At 38.8% G+C, this 19,421-nt stretch overlaps 1 protein-coding gene and 1 pseudogene across 9 annotated transcripts in view; one reads left to right on the forward strand and one right to left on the reverse strand.

Moving 5' to 3' along the window:
* Positions 1–19,421, forward strand: part of CCDC181 (coiled-coil domain containing 181) — a 70,653-nt gene that overhangs the window by 43,856 nt on the left and 7,376 nt on the right. For 8 of the 9 annotated variants that reach the window (XM_050784708.1, XM_050784699.1, XM_050784689.1 and 5 more), the window contains exon 4: positions 1,538–1,684. The exons of the other annotated variant lie outside the window; for it this stretch is intronic. In XM_050784708.1, coding sequence (XP_050640665.1) covers positions 1,538–1,684 — 147 coding nt within the window. The remainder of the gene's footprint in view (positions 1–1,537; positions 1,685–19,421) is intronic. 9 annotated transcript variants of the gene reach the window in all.
* Positions 9,543–10,857, reverse strand: LOC126950790 (ornithine decarboxylase antizyme 1-like; annotated as a pseudogene).

The raw sequence follows: 19,421 nt of genomic DNA on the forward strand, positions 1-19,421 counted from the left end.
GGTATTAAGCTGAGCCATACAAAATGTCTAATTCTAAATACAAAGTTCAGCAAATAATATACTAGAAGTGACCTTGCAGATCATTTTGCAGATACGAAAATCTTGGAAAGTTTAAATAACTTTACCAAGGTATATCTGTATTTGTTAGTAGCAAACTGGAATAAAAATTTCCAGTTCTCTGGTACCCTTGAGAAATGGTGTGTTATCTACTTTATATGGGAAATTATCAGGGAAATCTCTGGCATTTAAATCAGGAATTGGCATTAGCAAAAAAAAAAAAAAAAAAAAAAAGTGAAAAATGACTTCGTAAGAACGTGTAACCTCTAGCACACTCAGATAAGAACCTAAAAGGGTGCATGCTTATAGAGCTTCGCTCACTTGGTCACTAATAGCTTTAATAGTCAAACTAAGTTTACTTGATTCAGGTATAAAACAACCCTTAAAAGTATAAGAATTTGGTGACAATACAAAATAATTTTTTGAGAATGACATCAATACGTTTGCTGTACACAAATGTGTAGGTATGTGTGTATATTTTTACAAAAGTTATACTGGTGATTTTATATAGTTGTCACTGCCTTTTTATTAATGAACTGATGTTAGTCTTTAGTGTGAGGGATGGATAATTCTGTTTTCATTTTGTTTCTCTTTTCTGAATGTCATACTCTTTGTTCTGAAATACACTTTTATTGTGTCGATATCCTATAACTAAGTTGGCTCAAGACATGGTCTTTAAGTACTAAGACTTTTAACATGTTTTAGTTGGTTTCAGGGGAAGGCTTTGCTTTTTTATGCCCACATTTTCTGGGTTGGGTTGCTATACTCTGTCTTTCTAACCTAAGTGCATCATTTCAGTGTTCTCTTTGGCAACTCCGTTAGCGATCAGTGCTTTGGCTGTTAGCTTCTGTGTAATATACCTGAATGTTCCCCTTGGAAAGATAATCATCTTTTGTCATACTGTATTCATGCGAAGTATCCAAAGTCCTTTGTGTGAAATGGAAATGTATAAATAATGTAAAATTTAATCTTTAATAAATTCATTTATATTTTCTATAAGGTAGGCTACTTTAGGGCTCAGAAAATAGTATATAGATATTCTCAAATATATTTTACACTGTTTGGTAGAATTTTTCCTTTCCTCTCTTCTTTCTGTTCAATCAAAAGGAATTAGAAAGTCTTGTTATATTGTCAAAATGTAAGGAAAACACTTAGAATTCCATTATTTGAAGAAAATTTAACTATAAACTTGTTAAATTAGCCCAGCTAATGTTTGTATTTTGGGTAGAAACGGGGTTTCACCATGTGGGCCAGGCTTGTCTCAAACTCCTGACCTCAAGTGATCTGCCTGCCTTGCCCCACAAAGTGCTGGGATTACAGGCAGGAGCCACTGCATCTGGCCTAGAAGGACCAGTTTTCTGATGGAAAATTTTAGGATCAGGGAATCCTAATTTCAGATCTCAAAATATATCTCTCTACTCTGATAATTCATACAATTTTATTAATCTTTTAGTAATGTCTTTTCATATTCTTTTACTAGGAAGAGCAACGAAAAATAGAAGAAGAGAAAGAAAAAAAGAGAGAGAATGACATAGTATTTAAAGCATGGTTGCAAAAGAAAAGGGAGCAGGTCTTAGAAATGAGGAGAATTCAGCGAGCAAAGGAAATTGAAGACATGAACAGTAGAGTAAGTAAAACTTCTCTGAAAAATAAGTTTATACAGTTATGAAAGCTGAACTTATTTACAGAAGGGAGTCTGGATATCAGACTAACAGCCTATGGAAGAAGTAGAAAAGTTGTTCAAGAACTACCCTTGCAAAAGATGCAACATGCAGATAACTACAATTAGGTTCTAAGAGGCCTTGTGAAAATGAAATGATTCTTATTTTGTTCAGACTTTGATGGAACAGAAAACAGAAAACTATCAATTCATTTTTTCAAGGTGTAACTTTGGTATTCAAACAGGACAAAGATACACCCCCCCCCCCACAAAACCCTACAGACTGATCTCACTTAAGACTAGACATATAGAAATCTTACGTAAATCTTTAGCAAATTAAAGACACCAAATTATTTAAAAGAATTAAAAAAACAAAATCCAAGAGAAAATTTAAAAATCATCGATATCCTTACTAAAAAAAGATATATATGTAAAGTAAAAGTTGAAAATTCAACCCTAAGCTCTTCCAGGCTCATCTCCAGTGATAACTACTTTTAACAGCATGGTGCAAATCGTTTTAGATCTTACTTATATATTTACATGACAAAAGTTTTATTCAGTTTTTTTTCACTTCATCATGGAACTCTTTCTAGGCCATTATGTTTAAATCTCTCTTTTTCAAATAGCTGCATGGTATTACAGTGTTAATTTATTAAGCCATTCTTCATTTGTAGATATTTAGGTTGGTTCTGATGTTGCGCTAGTTAACAGTGCTGTAGTGAAGAGGTACATTCTATGGGAACATCAGTAATCTGTAGGAGAAGTTCTTCAGAGGGGAATTTATAATTTTTGAAGGTTTAGAGTGAAATGTTTGGTTAAAGATGCAAAAATAACCTCCCAAAAGATAATATGAATGTATAGTTCCTCCAACAGTGTGTGAGAGTGAATGCTACACCTGTTTCTCCAACAGTGTGTGAGAGTGAATGACTAACACAGTATGTGGGTTATCATCTTATTTTTTCTTCAAATTAGTAATATACATGCTTGTGTATGAGTATGTGTGAGAAATAATAAGAGATAGATATAGGTCTCTACCCCTAGTTTTTGGCACACAGCTCCTAAAACCTTTTTAATTTCTTGAGTGATAGGGGTTCTACATGTATTTCTGGTTCTAATAACTGAGCTTTTATCCTGGCTTCTGACAAAGAGCTGCTAATTCCTTGGAACCTCTTAGGTGATAGGACTCTCTTTGTTCTAATAAAATGACTCTTGGTGGGCTCCTGGATAGGGACTGGCTCCCAGAAAGACTAAGCCATGATTAGAAACTTGGAACTTTCGGTTCTAACTCCTTTCTTGTAGGAAGGGGGAAGGGGCTAGAGATTGAGTTAATAATCTCAATGACTATGTGATGAAGCCTTTATAAAAATCCCAAAGCTGCAGGGTTCAGAGAGCTTCTAGGGTATGGGAAATGTGGTGTTGGGAGGGTGGCCTGCCCCCAAGAGGGCATGGAAGCTTCACACCCCTTCCCAAATACTTTGCCTTGTGTAGCTCTTCATCTGTGTCTTTTATTATATTCTTTATTAATCAATTTGTAAATGTGTTTCCCTGAGTTATGTGAGTTGCTCTAGCAAATTAAACCTGAGGAGAGGGTCATGTTCCCACCACTCCCCACCCTGGCAATATATAGCTGGTCAGACAGAAGCACTGGTCACAATCTAGGCTTTTGATTGATATCTGAAGTGGAGGCAATCTTGAGGGATTGAGCCCTTAACACATGGGATTTGATGCTAACTCCAGGGATATATTATCAGGTTTGGATTAAACTATAGGATACCCAGCTGGTGTTAAACTTGTCAGTGTGGGAAGTGGGAACCCTCCTACATTTTGATAACCAGAGGTGAAGTATTCTGTGTTGAGTGTGAATAAGAAGGAAAAACAATTGGTTTTTCTATTTATATAGCATGTGTATTCTTCTGTGAATTTCCTGTTTATAATCTTTTTCCTTTTTTAGTTTGGTTTTTATTATTGAAGTGGTATATGAGAGATTTTGATCCTTTATTGATATGTTATATATTTTCCTAGTCTGAAAATATATTTTTTGTTACAGTGTTTATTATGTCATTTGTGGAAGTTTTTAGCTTTTTAAAATCTTGGGATGGGCAGTACTTTCACAAGCAAGGCAGAAAAGACATAAACTAAAAGAGAAAATATGGAGAAATTTGACTGATACTATATAGTAAAATAATATACTGAGTAAGATTTATTTTAGGAAGGAAATTATGGATCCATAATAACAGATCTACTAATATCATTCATCACATCAGTAAGTAGACAAACGAGTATTATCTTGAAAGATATAGCAAAGGTATAATTTCTTTTTAAAAATTCCTAATAAAATGCAGATTATAAACACTATAATTGGGAAATACTCTAGGCATACCTGTTATAGTCAGAAACATGTAAGGTTCTATATTAAATAACTGTATTCTGATGTTTTAATCCAATTCATTAAGAAAAGGAAAGGACGTAAAAATAATAGAAGTGATGCGGCCAAGATGGCTGACTACATACAGCGGGGCTCAGAGGCTCCCATCCCAAAAAAACATAGTAAGCGTGTGAATCCTTCACTGGCAACCAAGGTATCCAGGTTCTCTCATCAAACTTGACTAGAAGGCTGGCGTGACCCATGGACAGAAGGAAGAATAGTGTAGTGCGTGGCCCACCTGAGAGCTACACGGGAAAGGAGAACCCCCTCCCCCCAGCAAGGGACGCAGTGAATGAGCACTGCTACCCAGAAGGGGAAGCTGCTTTTTCCACAGAACTGTGCAACCCATGGATCATAAGATCCCACTAGAAAATCCAGGCCGCTGGGGCCTAGCGTCCCAACCCTAGAACACGCAGATTCTTACAGCTTCTCAGCTGGAATCTGCTTAAGCCTACTGCACTCCTCGTGGGAACGGTGACCAGTTTAAATTGTTGAGTTTCAGGTAGGCATGAAATATCCAGGTGAAAATACTGAAGATTAGTTGGAGAAATTTATCTAGTTTTCAGGAGAAATGTTGAGACTGGAGATAGGAAATTAGCGATTTCAGAGTAGTTTGTGGATGGAGTAGTTTGTGCGATAAGGATATGGCCATTGAAATAGGTGGCAAGTGTTTTGGAGAAAGACATAGAAGATGAGAGAATCAAAGGTCTGTGGGGGTGGATATTCAATGGCTCTTCTATGTAGTTATAAATATACCTTGGGACTGGGATGGAGAGGAATATTGAGTCAGGAGTGATCAGAGTTGGTTAGATAACTATCTTTAATAGAGCCAAATGATACAAATATCAAAGGAGAATGGGTTATCTCAGGAAAATGGAGAAGTACAATTCCAAAGACGTATGGGGAAATGAAGAGAATATTAATTTATTTGTCTAACCACTGAAGTACTTGAAGTATGGCAGAAAATGCAGCTTCTGTTTCAGAGAAGATGTGGCTTGGGGGAGAATCAGAATTTGCATAAGATAGGAAATTTAGGGCCAGATCCCTTTCAGTGACTTGGGAGGATGGATGTTATTTGGGAGTTTTTATATCATTGACTAGGAATTACAGAGAACTAATGGGTTATGAAGGACAGGAGGAATTTGGGGTTGGGTAAAGAAGCAGCACAGCATATTGCTGTAGTGATTAAAGGTATAGAAGACAAGAGGAGTTTATGTTTCAGTCAGTGACTATGGAAAACACAGCTATGGCCATACTGCTGATAGCTTCTTGGACGATGATGGGCCTTCAGGCCTCATGGCATTCCATGTATTGATTTTTTTAAATGGGGTATTTGCAAAAATAAATGTACAGTATGTTCTGTTGTGCAATATTTGTACATAATTGTGCTATATTTGTACATAATAAATAGTAATCTTGGATTGTATTCTCAGAAAACATGAGTCACATTGAACATAATTTATTTCAAAATATTTATGTAGAAGACATGGTTATATATTTCCCTTTGAATATTTATTTTGTATATGTAGTATTTTTTGCTACATTTCAAGTCTGTCTCAAAAATAGATTTTAATGAGAAATAGTATCACAAGCTAATAGTATTCCGACATACTTTTATGAACTTTGTCTCTACTGAAGCTGAAATATAGCACAATTTGGTAGCTGATTAATTTGGCTTATTAATACATTGCTATAATAAGTGCATTATGTTGATTATTTCTGTGGGACATCCTGTATAATGTGAGTCATAGTTTCCAGAAAATATCTTTAGTATTTATAGATTGTGGAATGACCTTTTTTACATTAGATGAATAAAAGATCTTAGGTGATGTAATTTTTATTGCCATTTTTAGGAAAAATAGCTAAAAATGACTTTCCATCATTGTTTTGAAATTTGCTTCTCTTGATCAGTGCTATATATGTATACACACACATGAAAATGTATGTATGTATATAGTCTATCTATGTTAACTGTCCATAGGTACTTATATACCTTGTGTATTCTGCATTGGATGTAATGTTGTATTAATGCCCATATAGTCTAGTTGGTTGATAGTGTTGTTAAGATCTTCTGCATGCTTATTGTTTTCCCCCATTTTTCCTATTAATTACTGAGAAAATAGTGTTCATAATTTCATCTATCATTTTGCCCCTTGCCTATTTCTCCTTTGGTTCTGTTGAGTTTTGCTTCATGTATTTTCAATGTTGTGGGTATACATTTAGGACTTTATGTCTTCCTGATAACAACCTTTTCCCTTTATGAAATGTCCCTCATATCCTGAAGTCTGTTTTGTCTGAGGTTAATGTAGCCACACCAGTGTTCTTATGCTTACCATTTGCATGGTATAACTTTATTCATATTTTACTTTCAATGTATCCATGGCTTTGTATTTAAAGTGGTTTGTGCAGACGTCATATATTTGAATCTTCCAGTCCAGCAGTCCACTCCTTTTACTTAGTATTCACTTGTATTTAATTATTTTTTTAAATTATACTTTAAGTTCTGGGATACATATGCAGAAAGTGCAGGTTTGTTACACAGGTATACACATGCCATGGTGATTTGCTGTACCCATCAACCTGTCATCTACATTAGGTATTTCTCCTAATGCTATGCCCTCGCTAACCGCCTACCCTCCAACAGGCCCCAGTGTGTGATGTTCCCCTCCCTGTGTCCATGTGTTCTCATTGTTCAGCTTCCACTTATGAGTGATAACATGCAGTGTTTGGTTTTCTGTTCCTGTGTTAGTTTGTTGAGAATGATGGTTTCCAGCTTCATCCATGTCCCTGCAAAGGACATGAACTCATCCTTTTTTATAGCTGCATGCTATTACGTGGCATGTAACTGCCACATTTTCTTTCTCCAGTCTATGATTTATGGGCATTTGGGTTGGTTCCAAGTCTTTGTTATTGTGAATAGTGCCTCAGTAAACATACATGTGCATGTGTTTTTATAGTAGAATAATTTATAATCCTTTGGGTATATACCCAGTAATGGGATCACTGGGTCAAATGGTATTTCTGGTTCTAGAGCCTTGAGGAATTGCCACATTGTCTTCCACAATGGTTGAACTAATTTACACTCCCACCAACAGTGTAAAAGAATTCCTATTTCTCCACATCCTCTCCAGCATCTATTGTTTCCTGACTTTTTAATGATCACCATTCTAACTGGTGTGAGATGGTATCTCATTGTGGTTTTGATTTTCATTTCTCTAATACTAATGATGATGAGCTTTTTTTCATATGTCTATTGGCTGCATAAATGTCTTCTTAGAGAAGTGTCTGTTCATATCCTTTGCCCACTTTTTGATGGGGTTGTTTTTTTCTTGTAAATTTAAGTTCCTTGTAGATTCTGGGTATTAGCCCTTTGTCCAGTGGATAGATTGCAAAAATTTTCTCCCATTCTGTAGGTTGCCTGTTCACTCTGATGATAGTTTCTCTTGCTGTGCAGAAGCTCTTTAGTTTAATTAGACCCCATTTGTCAATTTTGGCTTTTGTTGCCATTGCTTTTGGTGTTTTAGTCACGAAGTCTTTGCCCATGCCTGTGTCCTGAATGGTATTGCCTAGGTTTTCTTCTAGGGTTTTTATGGTTTTAGGTCTTATGTTTAAGTCTTTAATCCATCTTGAGTTAATTTTTGTATAAGGTGTAAGGAAGGGGTACAGTTTCAGTTTTCTGCATATGGCTAGCCAGTTTTCCCAACACCATTTATTAAATAGGGAATCCTTTCCCCATTGCTTGTTTTTGTCATGTTTGTCAAAGATAAGGTGGTTGTAGATGTGTAGCATTATTTCTGAGTCCTTTATTCTGTTCCATTGGTCTATATATCTGTTTTGTTACCAGTACCATGCTATTTGGGTTACTGTATCCTTGTGGTATAGTTTGAAGTCAGGTACCATGATGCCTCCAGCTTTGTTCTTTTTGCTTTGTATTGTCTTGGCTATGCAGGCTCTTTTTTTTTGTTCCATATGAACTTTAAAGAAGTTTTTTCTATTTCTGTGAAGAAAGTCAATGGTAACTTGATGGGGATAGCATTGAATCGGTAAATTACTTTGGGCAGTATGGCTATTTTCATAATACTGATTCTTACTGTCCATGAGCATGTAATGTTTTTCCATTTGTTTGTGTCCTCTCTTATTTCCTTGAGCGGTGGTTTGTAGTTCTCCTTGAAGAGGTCCTTCACATCCCTTGTAAGTTGTATTCCGAGGTATTTTATTCTCTTTGTAGCAATTGTGAATGGGAATTCACTCATGATTTGGCTCTGTTTATACTATTGCTGTATAGTAATGCTTGTTATTTTTGCATGTTGATTTTGTATCCTGAGACTTTGCTGAAGTTGCTTATCAGGTTAAGGAGATTTTGGGCTGAAACGATGGGGTTTTCCAAACATACAATAATGTCATCTGCAAACGGAGACAATTTGACTTCCTCTCTTCGTATTTGAATACCCTGTATTTCCTTCTCTTGCCTGATGGACCTGGCCAGAACTTCCAATACTATGTTAAATAGGAGTGGTGAGAGAGGGCATCCTTGTCTTGTGCCAGTTTTCAAAGGGAATGCTTCCAGCTTTTGCCCATTCAGTATGATATTGGCTATGGATTTGTCATAAATAGCTCTTATTATTTTGAGATATGTCCCACCAATATTTAGTTCATTGAGAGGTTTTAGCATGAAGGGCTGTAGAATTTTATTGAAGGCCTTTTCTGCATCTATTGAGATAATCGTGTAGTTTTCGTCATTGTTTCTGTTTATATGATGGATTATGTTTATTGATTTGTATATGTTGAACCAGCCTTGCATCCCAGGGATGAAGCCGACTTGATCTTGAACTTTTTCATGTGCTGCTGGATTCAGTTTGCTGGTATTTTATTGTGGATTTTCACATCGATGTTCATCAGGGATATTGGCTTGAAATTTTCTTTTCTTCTTGTGTCTCTGCCAGGCTTTGGTATCAGGATGATGCTGGCCTCATAAAATAAGTTAGGTAGGAATGCCTCTTTTTCTATTATTTGGAATAGTTTCAGAAGTAATGATATCAGCTCCTCTTTGTACTGCTGATAGAATTCAGCTGTGAAGCTGTCTGGTCCTCAGCTTTTTTTGGTTGGTAGGCTATTACTGCCTCAATTCAGAACTTGTTATTGGTCTATACAGGGATTTGACTTATTTATGGTTTGGTCTTGGGAGGGTGTATGTGTCTAGGAATTAATCCATTTCTTTTAGATTTTGTAGTTTATTTGCAAAGAGGTGTTTTTAGTATTATATAGTTCATTATATGATGGTAGTTTGCATTTCTGTGTGATCAGTGGTGATACCCCCTTTATCATTTTTTTTATTGTGTCTATTTGATTCTTCTCTCTTTTCTTCTCTATTAGTCTGGAGAGTGGTCTATCTATTTTGTTAATCTTCAAAAACACAGCTCCTGGATTAATTGATTTTTTTTTTTTTTAATTTGGAGTGAGCATTTATTTGCACAATTACAACATGCGGACAAACCCAGGTGAGATGAGTGAGTCTATGTTTCCACCCACCAGGCTGACAAGGGGTGGCCCCAGGGGCCGGATGCCCAGTCCCCAGGAGGCCCTACTCCTCTTCCTCTCCCGAAGACTCTCTCTCGAAGGTGTAGGCCATGAAGCAAGCGTCCAGTGTCTTGGGGACAAGGGGATACCCCGGTCTCACAACCTTAAAGCCCAAAAAGCTGAAGGTTCAGAGCAAGGCAGCTCTGTCCTGGTGGTTTCTTGTGGAAGCAAATGAAGAAAGGCATGGTTGGCTCGCAGCTGCTCCTCAGCAAATTCCAGGAGAACTGCAAAGCTGTCCTTGCTCCCTTCAGGCAGCCGCCGCCCGGGATCTCGATGTAGAGGCTGCCGCCACTCAGCACTGTTCCACAGTTAATGCGTTTGGCGTCTGTGAGCCCGGACTGGAGGTTGAGAATCCTCATCTTGTCGTTGGACATTACTTCCTCTGTTACATTCAGCCAATCATCCAAGTAGAATAAGTTAGCTGAAAGATTGTGATCCCTCTGACTATTCCCTCCCCACCTGGGATCTTCAGGGGTGGGTGAGGGGCTTCAGGGGTGGGTGAGGGGCATCAGGAGCACCACCGAGGCCCCCGACCCGGGTTACTACAGCAGCGGAGGGAGAGCCTGGAACTCTCACTGCTGCTGCCCTGGGGGCTGTGCAGGCTTAGAAGCGGCATGGTGTGGCTGGCGTGGATGGTGGCGCTGGGTTTATCCCCTTCCTTCTCTCTGGCAAAGCAGTGGCTATTGAGGGTCTGCTGCAGGGAGGATTTCACCATCCTGCCAGTGGGGTCCGAAACCAGGAAAACCTCCCCTGGCCTCTCCCTTCCGCCGCCGCCGCTACTCGCCATTCGTGATTAATTGATTTTTTTGAAGGGTTTTTCATGTCTCTATCTCCTTCAGTTCTGCTCTGATCTTAGTTATTTCTTGCCTTCTGCTAGCGTTTGAATGTGTTTGCTCTTGCTTCTCTAGTTCTTTTAATTGTGATGTTAAAATGTTGATTTTAGATATTTCCCGCTTTCTCCTGTGGGCATTTAGTGCTATAAATTTCCCTTTAAACACTGCTTTAGCTGTGTCCCAGGGATCTGGTACATTGTGTCTTTGTTCTCATTGGTTTCAAAGAACTTATTTATTTCTGCCTTAATTTTGTTATTTACCCAGGTGAAGGTGGTTTTATTCAGGAGAAGGTTGTTCAGTTTCCATGTAGCTGTGCAGTTCTGAGTTTCTTAATCCTGAGTTCTAATTGGATTGCACTGTGGTGTGACAGACTGTTTGTTATGATTTGCATTCTTTTGCATTTCCTGAGGAGTGCTTTACTTCCAACTATGTGGTCAGTTTTGGAATATGTGCTGTGTGGTGCTGAGAAGAATGTATATTCTGTTGATTTGGGGTGGAGCGTTCTGTAGATGTCTATTAGGTCCACTTGTTGCAGGACTGAGTTCAATTCCTGGATATCCTTGTTCACTTTCTGTCTCATTGATCTGTCTTATGTTGACAGCAGGGTGTTAAAGCCTCCCACTACTATTGTGTGGGAGTCTAAGTCTCTTTGTAGGTCTCTAAGGGCTTGCTTCATGAATCTGGGTGCTCATGTATCGGGTGCATATATATTTAGGATAGTTAGCCCTTCTTGTTGCATTGATCCCTTTACCATTATGTAATGCCCTTCTTTGTCTTTTTTGGTCTTTTTTGGCTTAAAGTCTGTTTTATCAGAGACTAGTATCGCAACCCCCTGCTTTTTTTTTTTTTTTTGCTTTCCATTTGCTTGGTAAATATTCCTCCATCCCTTTATTTTGAGGCTATGTGTGTCTTTGCACATGAGATGGGTCTCCTGAATACAGCACACCTATGGGTCTTGACTCTTATCCGATTTGCCAGTTGTGTCTTTTAATTGGGGCATTTACCCTATTTACAGTAAAGGTTAATATTGTTATGTGTGAATTTGATCCTGTCATTATGATGCTAGCTGGTTATTTTGCCTGTTACTTGATGCAGTTTCTTCATAGTGTCAGTGGTCTTTACAATTGGCATGTTTTTGCAGTGGCTGGTACCAGTTTTTCCCTTCCATATTTAGTCCTTCCTTCAGGAGCTCTTTTAAGGCAGGCCTGGTGGTGACAAAATCTCTCAGCATTTGCTTGTCTGTAAAGAATTTTATTTCTCCTCGCTTATGAAGCTTAGTTTGGCTGGATATGAAATTCTGGGTTGAAAATTCTTTTCTTTAAAAATGTTGAATATTGGTCCCCACTCTCTTCTGACTTGTAGGGTTTCTGCAGAGAGATCTGCTGTTAGTCTGATGAGCTTCCCTTTGTGGGTAACCCGACCTTTCTCTCTGGCTGCCCTTAACATTTTTTTTCTTTATTTCAAACTTGGTGAATATGACGATTATGTGTCTTGGTGTTGCTCTTCTCGAGGAGTATCTTCGTAGTGTTCTCTGTATTTCCTGAATTTGAATATTGGCCTACCTTGCTAGGTTTGGGAATTTCTCCTGGGTAATATCCTGAAGAGGGTTTTCCAACTTGGTTCCATTCTCTCTGTCACTTTCAGGTACACCAATCATGTAGGTTTGGTCTTTTCACATAGTTCCATATTTCTTGGAGGCCAAGTTTGTTCCTTTTCATTCTTTTTTCTCTAATCTTGTCTTCACATTTTATTTCATTATGTTGATCTTCAATCTCTGATATCCTTTCTTCCACTTCATTGATTTGGCTATTGATAGTTGTGTATGTTTCACGAAGTTCTTGTGCTGTGTTTTTCAGCTCCATCAGGTCATTTATGTTCTCTAAACTGGTTATTCTAGTTAGCAATTCGTCCAACCTTTTTTCAACGTTCTTAGCTTCCTTGCATTGTGTTAGAACATGCTCCTTTAGTTCAGAGGAGTTTGTTATTACCCACCTTCTGAAGCCTACTTCTGTCAATTTGTCAAACTCATTCTCTGTCCAGTTTTGTTCCCTTGCTGGCGAGGCATTGTAATCCTTTGGAGGAGAAGAGGCATTCTGGTTTTTGGAGTTTTCAGCCTTTTTGCACTGGGCTTTCCTCGTCTTTATGGATTTATCTACCTTTGGTCTTTGATGTTGGTGATCTTTGGATGGGGTTTTCATGTGGATATCCTTTTTGTTGATGTTGATGCTATTCCTTTCTGTGTGTTAGTTTTCCTTCTAACAGTCAGGCCCCTCTGCTTCAGGTCTGCTGGAGTTCGCTGGAGGTCCACTCCAGACCTTGTTTGCTTGAGTATCACTAGCAGAGGCTGCAAAACAGTAAAGATTGCTTCCTGTTCCTTCCTCTGGAAGCTTTGTCCCAGAGGGGCACCTGCCAGAGCTCTCCTGTCTGAGGTATCTCTCGACCCCTGCTGGGAGGTGTCTCCCAGTCAGGAGGCACGGGGGTTAGGGACCCACTTGAGGAGGCAGTCTGTCCCTTAGCAGAGCTTAAGCACTGTGCTGGGAAATCTGCTGCTCTCTTCAGAGCTGGCAGGCAGGGACATTTAAGTCTGCTGAAGCTGTGCCTGCAGCCACCCTTTCCCCCAGGTGTTCTGTCCCAGGGTGATGGGACTTTTATTTATAAGCCCCTGACTGGGGCTGCTGCCTTTCTTTCATATATGCCCTGCCCAGAGAGGAGTAATCTAGAGAGGCAGTCTGGCTTTGCCAAACTGTGGTGGGCTCTGCCCAGTTCCAACTTCCTGGCTGTGAGTGGAAAACTGCCTACTCAAGCCTCAGTAATGGTGGACGCCCCTCCCCACACCAAGCTCAAGCATCCCACCCAGGTCGACTTCAGACTGCTGTGCTAGCAGTGAGAATTTCAAGCCAGTGGATCTTAGCTTGCTGGGCTTTGTCGGGGTGAGATCCACTGAGCTAGACCACTTGGCTCCCTGGCTTTAGCCCCATTTCCAGGGGAGTGAATGGTTCTCTCTCACTGGCAGTCCAGTATGAAGAAAAACTCCTGCAGCTAGCTCGGTGTCTTCCCAAATGGCTGCTCAGTTTTGTGCTTCAAGCCCAGGGCCCTGGTGGTATAGGCATTCCAGGGAATCTCCTGGTCTCCTGGTTGTGAAGACCCTGGGAAAAGCGTGGTATTTGGGCCATATTGCACTGTTCCTTATGGCACAGTCCCTCACGGTTTCCCTTGGCTAGGGGAGGGAGTTCCCTGACCCTTAGTACTTCCCAGGTAAGGTGATGCTTCACTCTGCCTTGGCTCACTCTTTGTGGGCTGCACCACTGTCTAACCAGTCCCAGTGAGATGAGCAGAGTACCTCAGTTAGAAATACAGGAATCACCTGCCTTCTGTGTTGATCTCGCTGGGAGCTGCAGACTGGAGCTGTTCCCATTTGGCTGTCTTGCCAGCCACCTGTGTATTTAATTATAATTATTGACCTGATGGTTTTTAGATCTGTCATTTTGATATTTGTTATTTATTTGTTCAATTACTCATCCTTTTCTGCTTTCTGATCAAGTGTTTAAAAAACAGTCCTTTTTATTTTCTTGTATACTTTTTAGGTATGCCTCTGCATGCTTTTTTAAAAGCATTGCTCTGATTATAATATTTATACTGAATGTGTGGAATATCACCTTTGAAGAATTTTTTTTCCTTTTGCTGGATATAGAATTTGAGGCTGATAGGTATTTTTCCCCTGCAGCATTTTAAAGATGATGTTCAATTGTTTTACAACGTGCATTGTTTCTATTCAGAGGTCGGCTATTATTATTATCATTGTTCTTGTGTATATAATAAGTTTTTTTCCTCTTGCTTCTTTAAAATTTTCCTGGCTTTGGTTTTTAGAAGTTTATGACATGTGTGATTTTCTTTGAATTTACCTAACCTGGGTTTTGCTGAGCTTCTTGGATCTTTATGTTCATGTTTTGTACCAGATTTGGGAAATTCTCAGCCACTCTTTCTTCAAAGGTCTTTATTCTTTATTTTTCTTTTCCTACTTTATCTTTTTTCTCTTCTCCTTCTGAAAATCAAATTTTACATATGTTCTAACACGTGCTGTTATATCATGTTACTAAACTTCTGTTTACTGAAAATTTTTTTCCTTTGTTCAGTTTAAATCATTTCTGTTGATCCATCTTGAGGCATCAGTACTTCTGCAGTGTTCATTCCACTGTCAAGCCCATTCAGGGAATTTAGGTTGTGTTTGTTTGTTTGTTTGTTTTTTTTAATTTTTTTGTGGTGTGTTTGTTTGATTTCTTTTTTTTAATTATACTTTTAAGTTCTAGGGTACATGTGCACAACGTGCAGGTTTGTTACATATGTATACATGTGCCATGTTGGTGTGCTGCACCTGTTAACTCATCCTTTACATTAGGTATATCTCCTAATGCTATCTCTCCACCCCACGACAGGCCCCGGTATGTGATGTTCCCCACCCTGTGTCCAAGTGTTCTCATTGTTTGATTCCCACCTATGAGTGAGAACATGCGGTGTTTGGTTTTCTGTCCTTGTGATAGTTTGCTCAGAATGATGGTTTCCAGCTTCATCCATGTCCCTACAAAGGACATGAACTCATCCTTTTTTATGGCTGCATAGTATTCCATGGTATATGGAATATATACACATGTGCCACATTTTCTTAATGCAGTCTCTCACTGATGGACATTTGGGTTGGTTCCAAGTCTTTGCTATTGTGAATAGTGTCGCAGTAAACATATGTGTGCTTGTGTCTTTATGGCAACATGATTTATAATCCTTTTGGTATATACCCAGTAATGGGATGGCTAGGTCACATGGCATTTCTAGTTCTAGATCCTTGAGGAATCGCCACACTGTCTTCCACAATGTTTGAACTAGTTTACAGTCCCACCAACAATGTAAAAGCGTTCCTATTTCTCCACATCCTCTCCAGCACCTGTTGTTTCCTGACTTTTTAATGATCAACATTCTAACTGGTGTGAGATGGTATCTCATTGTGGTTTTGATTTGCATTTCTCTGATGGCCAGTGATGATGAGCATTTTTTCATGTGTCTGTGGGCTGCATAAATGTCTTCTTTTGAGAAGGGTCTGTTCATATCCTTTGCCCACTTTTTGATGGGGTTGTTTTTTTTTTTTTTCTTGTAAATTTGTTTGAGTTCTTTGTAGGTTCTGGATGTTAGCCCTTTGTCAGATGAGTAGATTGCAAAAATTTCCTTCCTTTCTGTAGGTTGCCTGTCCACTCTGATGGTAGTTTCTTTTTCTGTGCAGAAGCTCTTTAGTTTAATTAGATCCCATTTATCAATTTTGGCTTTTGTTGCCATTGCTTTTGGTGTTTTAGTCATGAAGTCCTTGCCCATGCCTATGTCCTGAATGGTATTGCCTAGGTTTTCTTCTAGGGTTTTTATGGTTTTAGGTCTAACATTTAAGTCTCTAATCCATCTTGAATTAATTTTTGTATAAGGTGTTAGGAAGGGATCCAGTTTCAGCTTTCTACTTATGGCTACCCAGTTTTCCCAGCACCATTTATGAAATAGGGAATCCTTCCCCCATTTCTTGTTTTTGTCAGGTTTGTCAAAGATCAGATGGTTGTAGATGTGTGGTATTATTTCTGAGGACTCTGTTCTGTTCCATTGGTCTATATCTCTGTTTTGGTACCAGTACCATGCTGTTTTGGTTACTGTATCCTTCCAGTATAGTTTGAAGTCAGGTAGTGTGATGCCTCCAGCATTGTTCTTTTTGCTTAGGATTGTCTTGGCAATGCAGGCTCTTTTTTGGTTCTATATGAACTTCAAAGTAGTTTTTTCCAATTCTGTGAAGAAAGTCGTTAGTAGCTTGGTGGGGATGGCATTGAATGTATAAATTACCTTGGGCAGTATGGCCATTTTCACGATATTGATTCTTCCTATCCATGAGCATGGAATGTTCTTCCATTTGTTTGTGTCCTGTTTTATTTCGTTGGGCAGTGGTTTGTAGTTCTCCTTGAAGAGGTCTTTCACATCCCTTGTAAGTTGGATTCCTAGGCATTTTATTATCTTGGAAGCAATTGTGAATGAGAGTTCACTCACGATTTGGCTCTCTGTTTGTCTATTATTGGTGTATAGGAATGCTTGTGATTTTAGCACATTGATTTTGTATCCTGAGACTTTGCTGAAGTTGCTTATCAGCTTGAGGAGATTTTGGGCTGAGACAATGGGGTTTTCTAAATATACAATCATGTCATCTGCAAACAGGGACAATTTGACTTCCTCTTCTCCTAATTGAATACCCTTTATTTCTTTCTCCTGCCTGATTGCCCTGGCCAGAACTTCCAACACTATGTTGAATAGGAGTGGTGAGAGAGGGCATCCCTGTCTTGTGCCAGTTTTCGGTGGGAATGCTTCCAGTTATGCCCATTCAGTATGATATTGGCTGTGGATTTGTCATAAATAGCTCTTATTATTTTGATATACATCCCATCAATACCTAGTTTATGGAGAGTTTTAAGCATGATGGGCTGTTGAATTCTGTCAAAGGTCTTTTGTGCATCTGTTGAGATAATCTTGTGGTTTTTATCTTTGATTCTGTTTATATGATGGATTACGTTTATTGATTTGTGTATGTTGAACCAACCTTGCCTTCCAGGGATGAAGCCAACTTGGTCATGGTGGATAAGCTTTTTGATGTGCTGCTGGATCCGGTTTGCCAGTATTTTATTGAGGATTTTTGCATCGATGTTGATCAGGGATATTAGTCTAAAATTCTCTTTTTTTGTTGTGTCTCTGCCAGGCTTTGGTATCAGGACGATGCTGGCCTCATCAAATGAGTTAGTGAGGATTCCTCTTTTTCTAATAATTTGAATAGTTTCAGAAGGAATGGTATCAGCTCCTCTTTGTACCTCTGGTAGAATTCGGCTGTGAATCCATCTCATCCTGCACTTTTTTTGGTTGGTAGGCTATTAATTATTGCCTCAATTTCAGAGCCTGTTATTGGTCTATTCAGGGATTCAACTTCTTCCTGGTTTAGTCTTGGGAGGGTGTAAGTGTCCAGGAATTTATCTATTTCTTCTAGATTTTCTAGTTTATTTGTGTAGAGGTTTTTGTAGTATTCTCTGATGGTAGTTTGTGTTTCTGTGGGGTCGGTGGTGATATCCCCTTTATCATTTTTTCTTGTGTGTATTTGATTCTTCTCTCTTTTCTTCTTTGTTAGTCTTGCTAGTGGTCTATCGATTTTGTTGATCTTTTCAAAAAACCACCTTCTGGATTCATTGATTTTTTGAAGGGCTTCTTTTATCTCTAACTCCTTCAGTTCTACTCAGATCTTAATTATTTCTTGCCTTCTGCTAGCTTTTGAATGTGTTTGCTCTTGCTTCTCTAGTTCTTTTAATTGTGACGTTAAAATGTTGATTTTGATATTTCCCGCTTTCTCCTGTGGGCGTTTAGTGCTGTAAATTTCCCTTTAAACACTGCTTTAGCTGTGTCCCAGAGATCTAGTACACTGTGTCTTTGTTCTCATTGGTTTGAAAGAACTTACTTATTTTTCCCTTAATTTTGTTATTTACCCATTCAGGAGAAGGTTGTTCAGTTTCCATGTAGTTGAGCTGTTTTGAGTGAGTTTCTTAATCCTAAGTTCTAGTTTGATTGCACTGTAGCCTGAGAGACAGTTTGTTGTGATTTCTGTTCTTTTACATTTGCTGAGAAGTGCTTTACTTCCAACTGTGTGCTCAATTTTGGAATAAGTGCTATGTGGTGCTGAGAAGAATGTATATTCTGTTGATTTGTGGTGGAGCGTTCTGTAGATGTCTATTAGGTCCACTTGGTGCAGGACTGAGTTCAATTCCTGGATATCCTTGTTAACTTTCTGTCTCGTTGATCTGTCTAATGTTGACAGTGGGGTGTTAAAGTCTCCCATTATTATTGTTTGGGAGTCTAAGTCTCTTTGTAGGTGTCTAAAGGCTTGCTTTATGAATCTGGGTGCTTGTGTATTGGGTGCATATATATTTAGGATAGTTAGCTCTTCTTGTTGCATTGATCCCTTTACCATTATGTAATGCCCTTGTCTTTTTTGATTTTTGGTTTAAAGTCTGTCTTATCAGAGACTAGTATTGCAACCCCTGCTTTTTTGTTTTATTTTCCATTTGCTTGGTAGATCTTCCTCCATCCCTTTATTTTGAGCCTATGCGTGTCTCTGCACATGAGATGGGTCTCCTGAATACAGTACACTGATGAGTCTTGATTCTTTATCCGATTGCCAGTCTGTGTCTTTTAATTGGAGCATTCAGCCCATTTACATTTAAGGTTAATCTTGTTATGTGTGAATTTGATCCTGTCATTATGATGCTAGCTGGTTATTTTGCCTGTTAGTTGATGCAGTTTCTTCCTAGCGTTGATGGTCTTTACAATTGGCATGTTTTTGCAGTGGCTGGCACCAGTTGTTCCTTTCCATGTTTAGTGCTTCCTTCAGGAGCTCTTGTAAGGCAGGCCTGATAGTGACAGAATCTCTCAGTATTTGTTTTTCTGTAAAGGATTTCATTTCTCCTTCACTTATGAAGCGTAGTTTGGCTGGATATGAAATTCTGAGTTGAAAATTCTTTTCTTTAAGAATGTTGAATATTGGCCCCCACTCTCTTCTGGCTTGTAGTATTTCTCCCGAGAGATCTGCTATTAGTCTGATTGGCTTCCCTTTGTGGGTAACCTGACCCTTCTCTCTGGCCGCCCTTAACATTTTCTCCTTCATTTCAACTTTGGTGAATCTGGCAATTATGTGTCTTGGAGTTGCTCTTCTCGAGGAGTATCTTTATGGTATTCTCTGTATTTCCTGAATTTGAATGTTGGCCTGCCTTGCTAGGTTGGGGAAGTTCTCCTGAATAATATCCTGAAGAGTGTTTTCCAA

Source organism: Macaca thibetana, chromosome 1 (genome assembly GCF_024542745.1).
Source record: "Macaca thibetana thibetana isolate TM-01 chromosome 1, ASM2454274v1, whole genome shotgun sequence".
NCBI classification, from domain to species: Eukaryota; Metazoa; Chordata; class Mammalia; order Primates; family Cercopithecidae; genus Macaca; species Macaca thibetana.